Raw genomic sequence first — 5026 nt, 5'->3', positions numbered from 1 at the left:
TTTTTTTTTTTTTTTTTTTTGTTTTTTTTTTTTTTTTTTTTTTTTTTTTTACACTGGTTACAAATATCAAAAACCTCTTTTCTTCACACTACAAGTTAAATATTTACAGTAGCATTAACTTTAATAACTATTTTCAAAAATATGTGATTATTGTAATTAAAGTCTAATATGTCAATTGTTAGTTTGTGAATTTTATGTTTGTATATGAAAAAACTTAAAACTTGGCTTTAGCTTTTTAATAATTGTTTATTCTTTTTTCTCCCATTGGTACTCATTTTGCTAAATCATGATTTAAAACTATTACTTTGTGTCTTGTTTTTAGCGGCTGGAGCTACTGTGGTATATCCCATTGATCTTGTTAAAACCCGGATGCAAAATCAGAGGACAGGCTCCTACATTGGTGAACTTATGTACCGAAACAGTTTTGACTGTGCTTCAAAAGTTATTCGACATGAGGGGTTTTTGGGCCTTTATCGTGGACTTCTTCCACAGCTTGTTGGAGTTTGTCCTGAGAAAGCTATCAAGCTAACGGTGTGAATTCTTCTTTTGTTTTTTTTTGCATATTATCCCTTTTTAAGCTTTCATAATTTACATTTCTTAGTTCATTAGATTTACAAAGTTTTTAAATGTAAGAACAGTAGCAATAATTAATTTATTTCAAGTTTTATAAAAATGCATTTGAAAACATTTTGGGTGAACAGTTTCATTGTACATTGAAGCAATCTGTAACTTGTATTTATTAAAAGAACAACTACAGTATGAAACATGAAATTTATGCAGTAATAAAAAAGCAAGAATATAATTTATATTTTCATAAAAGCTTTTCAAGTATATTTAAAAAAAATGATTATTTTGCAATCTTATATGAGAGCCTTGAACTAAAACTTGTTTAAAAATTTAATTTTTAAATCGCATAGTAGGTCTGAGGCTAACAGACCCAAATTTCATGTTGCCTGTAACAAATTAAATACACTTTTGATAAATTAAAAAAAAAACTTCATGGCACTGTATATTTATGAATGTGATGTTTCTGTCTAATATTATGCAAAACATGCCAGTCATCTCTGTGAAATCACACATGCAAATTTATTGATTTAATAAATGTGCCTGAGATGTGTATATACTTGTGTACAATTAAATGCCAATATTTACATACCATATCTACATGTGTACACTTACAGACTTTTTGATTGTGAGGTATCCATTATTGAGGGGGGGTAGGAAAACATTCCATAATGATACACACAGCTTTATAATATCAAATTATAAAAAATAAACATGTGAATCTGCTTGCAACTTTTATAATGATTTATTTCTTATATTTAAAAAAACTTGGCAATTACATTATGTTTCAGTTTTCATGTTTTATTTTTTTATTCCTGTTTATCCCTTGTGTCTCAGTATTAAGCTTGAGAGTTTATAGTGCTAATATTTTGGGTTTGATCACCACAGTGGATACAGCAAACATAGCCTTGTGCTAAAACAAGTGAAAAATTTTTATTTTCTTGTTACTGATAATCAGTTGTTTCATTAAAATCTAAATAGTACTTTTAACTTAATTATTATTAAAAAAATGTAGTAAAATTTAGATAAAAACTGTGTGTGATTGATATTTATAAAATAAAAAAATAAAAAAAAAGTTACTCAGTTCCAAAGCTTATATGTTGATATTTAAAAAATAAAAGATATTGTGATATTCTCAGACTTAGCTGATGATTATATCTTGGGCAGGCTATTGTATATAACAGTTTCAAACTAATTACCTCATTGAGACTGGGCAAGTATAACTAAGTTTGGCAGCTTAATTTTTTTCTAGCTGTATATACTTTTTTATCATTGCATTATTTTAGCTTGTAAGTTTTAATTTCAGTAGTGTATAATGTCCACTGCTCTTATCATTAATAAAGCAAATTTTGTGACTTAATTATAATTATTACTAGACAACCCGTGACCCTTTGGGTCACCCAGTATTCAGAGGTTATGAAGAATTCAAGCTAATTTCAATCTTGCACCGAAATTAAAGTTTATTTTGAGATAATTTAATTAAATATTTCAATCCATTCATGTTATTCATAAATCAAGAAAAGATATTTAATCGTTGATCGGGAGTAAAAGTAAAGACCATTTCATTTTTCGAAAAAGTGAAGTCTGAGTTTTCAGGTATTGTGATGAATTAGTTTATGTTGTGGTCTTTCCTCTTAAACTTTCAACAATAAGAAACAGTAACACTTTATTTTTCTTTGAATTACCTACCATAACCAAGGCAACATTATTGAGAAATTCTTCAAGATCTTGTTTTTGTCATCTTACACCTTTTAATGAAGATGGAAACACTGACAAGAAAATAGATTTGAATGAAGTTTCATAAAGAGCGTGTGAATGGTAGTGTGATGTAAAATTACTCATGCTAGAAATTTTCATAAAAGTGACCTGAAAAACAGCGCTAACTCGGTAACCTGTGGCCCGATTTTAACGAAACTTATTTTATTCTGTTTCAATTCTCATTTCATTATAAATATGGCAGTATTGTGTGTCATTTTTGCTGTATTTAATTACAGACAAGCGCATGCACGCACACACACACACACACACACACACACACAATCTCAGAGTTTTAGTAGTATATAGATTGTATCATATTAAAAAGGTTGGAAATTAAAATATTAAGGGTTTTATCACAATCCTTTTAAAAATTTCGAATGTAACTCATCCTCAGTTTTAAAAGCTTGATTTGCCAAGAAGCATTTCTTAATATATTATGAAATAATCCTATTCCAATGGTTGTGTATAATTGGTAAAAAATAATTGAAAGTTTTTGACTATGATTTGACCTTCTGCAAACTATTGCAGTTTCATTAATATAGATAAATATTTTATGGATAATTCAGTTTTCCTCTTATGTAAAGCTGTAGTTGCATCATAAAAGTGACAGTCGTTCTCACCATTTGAGGGCTTATGATAATAAAAATCAAGTTTGATACCTGTAGTTGGCACAGCACAGGTAGCCATTGTATAAGTTTGTGCTTAATAACAAACAGTCAATTAGAGTAACTCAAGAGTTAGCAATGGATGCTGTTGACTAGCTCTCTTTATTCTTATCACCTCAAAATTAGGGAAGGCTAGTACAGATAGCTGTTGTGTAATTATTTAGTGAATATTTGAAACAAACAAACAAAACCTTCTTAAAGTAATATTTCTTATAGATAACCTGTATTTTAAATTAATGTTTTTTCTATTTACTTAGTGGATATTAAGCCTAATCATACTTCTATTTTTATTCAGACTTGTCTGTGAATATGTATTTTTGTTTATGTTATTTTAGGTGAATGACTTTGTGCGTGACAAAATGATGAAAGAATCTGGAAGTATCCCACTTTGGGGGGAGATCCTAGCTGGCGGCTGTGTAAGTTCTAAACGGTTTTCCTTTTAGTTCAAACTGATATCTGCTAAAAGAGTGTAAGATAATAAAAATTCAGTAGAACATGGTGTACAAAAGTACTGCATTAAGAGTTTTAATTTGGAGCAAAGTACTGTTATTGCCATGTACTTTCACTAAAAGTGTCAGTATTATCTTAAGTGTTAACTAGGCTTTATTAAGTCTTCAGGTACGTTTTATTATTTAATATACATTTAGAAATCTAAATAGTTTAGAATATTTAAAAAAAAGAATTGAGCAAAATGTATCAAGTATTTTACACATGGAGATGAGGACAGCTATATCCTTTCTAACTCAAAACCTTGAACAGTACTTTCCTTATATACCCAACCCCCCCCCACCCCCTAAAAAAATGTGTATTTTGAAACATTTAATTTATAATATTTTCATCAAAAGCAACCTGATCTAGTATGTATCAGACAGTTCATTAGATGAAAGGATTGAAATAGTACTTTCTCATTTAGGCTGGTGGCTCTCAGGTCATGTTCACCAATCCTTTAGAGATAGTGAAAATCCGTCTACAAGTAGCTGGAGAGTTGGCTGCATTAGGATCTAAAGTTCGTGCTGTGGGAGTTATCAGAGAGCTTGGATTTAGGGGACTTTATAAGGTACTTCTTCCAAATCTATAACAAGGAAGCTAATTCTCTATTTATTGATAGGTTTTATGCATGGTACATAATACACTAGAAATTAAGTTATGGTATATGTTAAATAGTTTGTATTTAAATAATTATTCTTATTAGTAATGCTTTTGACAAACACTTAAATATTACATATTTTTTTTTTCTACTTATTACTATCACTTGCCAGGAGTATATATATATATTTTTTTTTAATTATAGGTTTTGTATTTCTAAAATAATTGGAAATACTCCATAAATCCAGAATATTTATTTTCAGTATTTAAATGATTTAAGATACAATGTAATACTTGTTTTAGCTAAATATTCTAAAAGTATTGAAAATTTTCTATTTTCACCTGAGGGCTCAAGAGCATGCTTCCTGAGAGATATTCCTTTCTCTGCCATTTACTTCCCTGTATATGCTCATACCAAACTGCTCACAGCAGATGAGAGTGGACATAATGGACCATTGTCTCTCCTAGCATCTGCATTTATAGCAGGTATGCAGTTCTTGTATAAATTCCACTGATGTTTAGTGAGAAAGCATGTGTTATATGTCAATAGGTTGATTGATAAGGAGTGTATGTTAGTTAATAAATTATTCAGAAAAAATGTGCTATGCTAATGATACATTACATGCATTCCCAAAATGGTTTCATTTGTAAGATAAGTTTTCATCAAAAGCCCCCCCATTGATGCAGACTTGCAACGCCAAAAACCAGGTTTTCGAGACCTGTGGTGGGCAGAGCACAGATAGCCCAATTTGTAGCTTTGTGCTTAACTACAGATAAAATCTTCATCAAAGTACAAATTCTTTGTAGTGCAACTAGTAAACCTGACACAAGGTGGCTTTTCATAATGTAAGAAAATTATTTAACCTGACACAAGGTGGCTTTTCATAATGTAAGAAAATTATTTAACCTGACACAAGGTGGCTTTTTATAATATAGGAAAAAAAAAATTTAAC

At 29.6% G+C, this 5026-nt stretch overlaps 1 protein-coding gene across 1 annotated transcript in view; it reads left to right on the top strand.

The window, feature by feature from the left end:
* Positions 1 to 5026, top strand: part of LOC106463807 (calcium-binding mitochondrial carrier protein Aralar1-like) — a 39731-nt gene that overhangs the window by 28722 nt on the left and 5983 nt on the right. Inside the window, exons 11-14 of the mRNA XM_013923878.2 lie at positions 323 to 531; positions 3323 to 3403; positions 3901 to 4044; positions 4421 to 4559. Coding sequence (XP_013779332.1) covers positions 323 to 531; positions 3323 to 3403; positions 3901 to 4044; positions 4421 to 4559 — 573 coding nt within the window. The remainder of the gene's footprint in view (positions 1 to 322; positions 532 to 3322; positions 3404 to 3900; positions 4045 to 4420; positions 4560 to 5026) is intronic.

Source organism: Limulus polyphemus, unplaced genomic scaffold (genome assembly GCF_000517525.1).
Source record: "Limulus polyphemus unplaced genomic scaffold, Limulus_polyphemus-2.1.2 Scaffold1488, whole genome shotgun sequence".
Classification (NCBI taxonomy): domain Eukaryota; kingdom Metazoa; phylum Arthropoda; class Merostomata; order Xiphosura; family Limulidae; genus Limulus; species Limulus polyphemus.
This window is presented reverse-complemented; position numbering and strand designations above follow the sequence as displayed.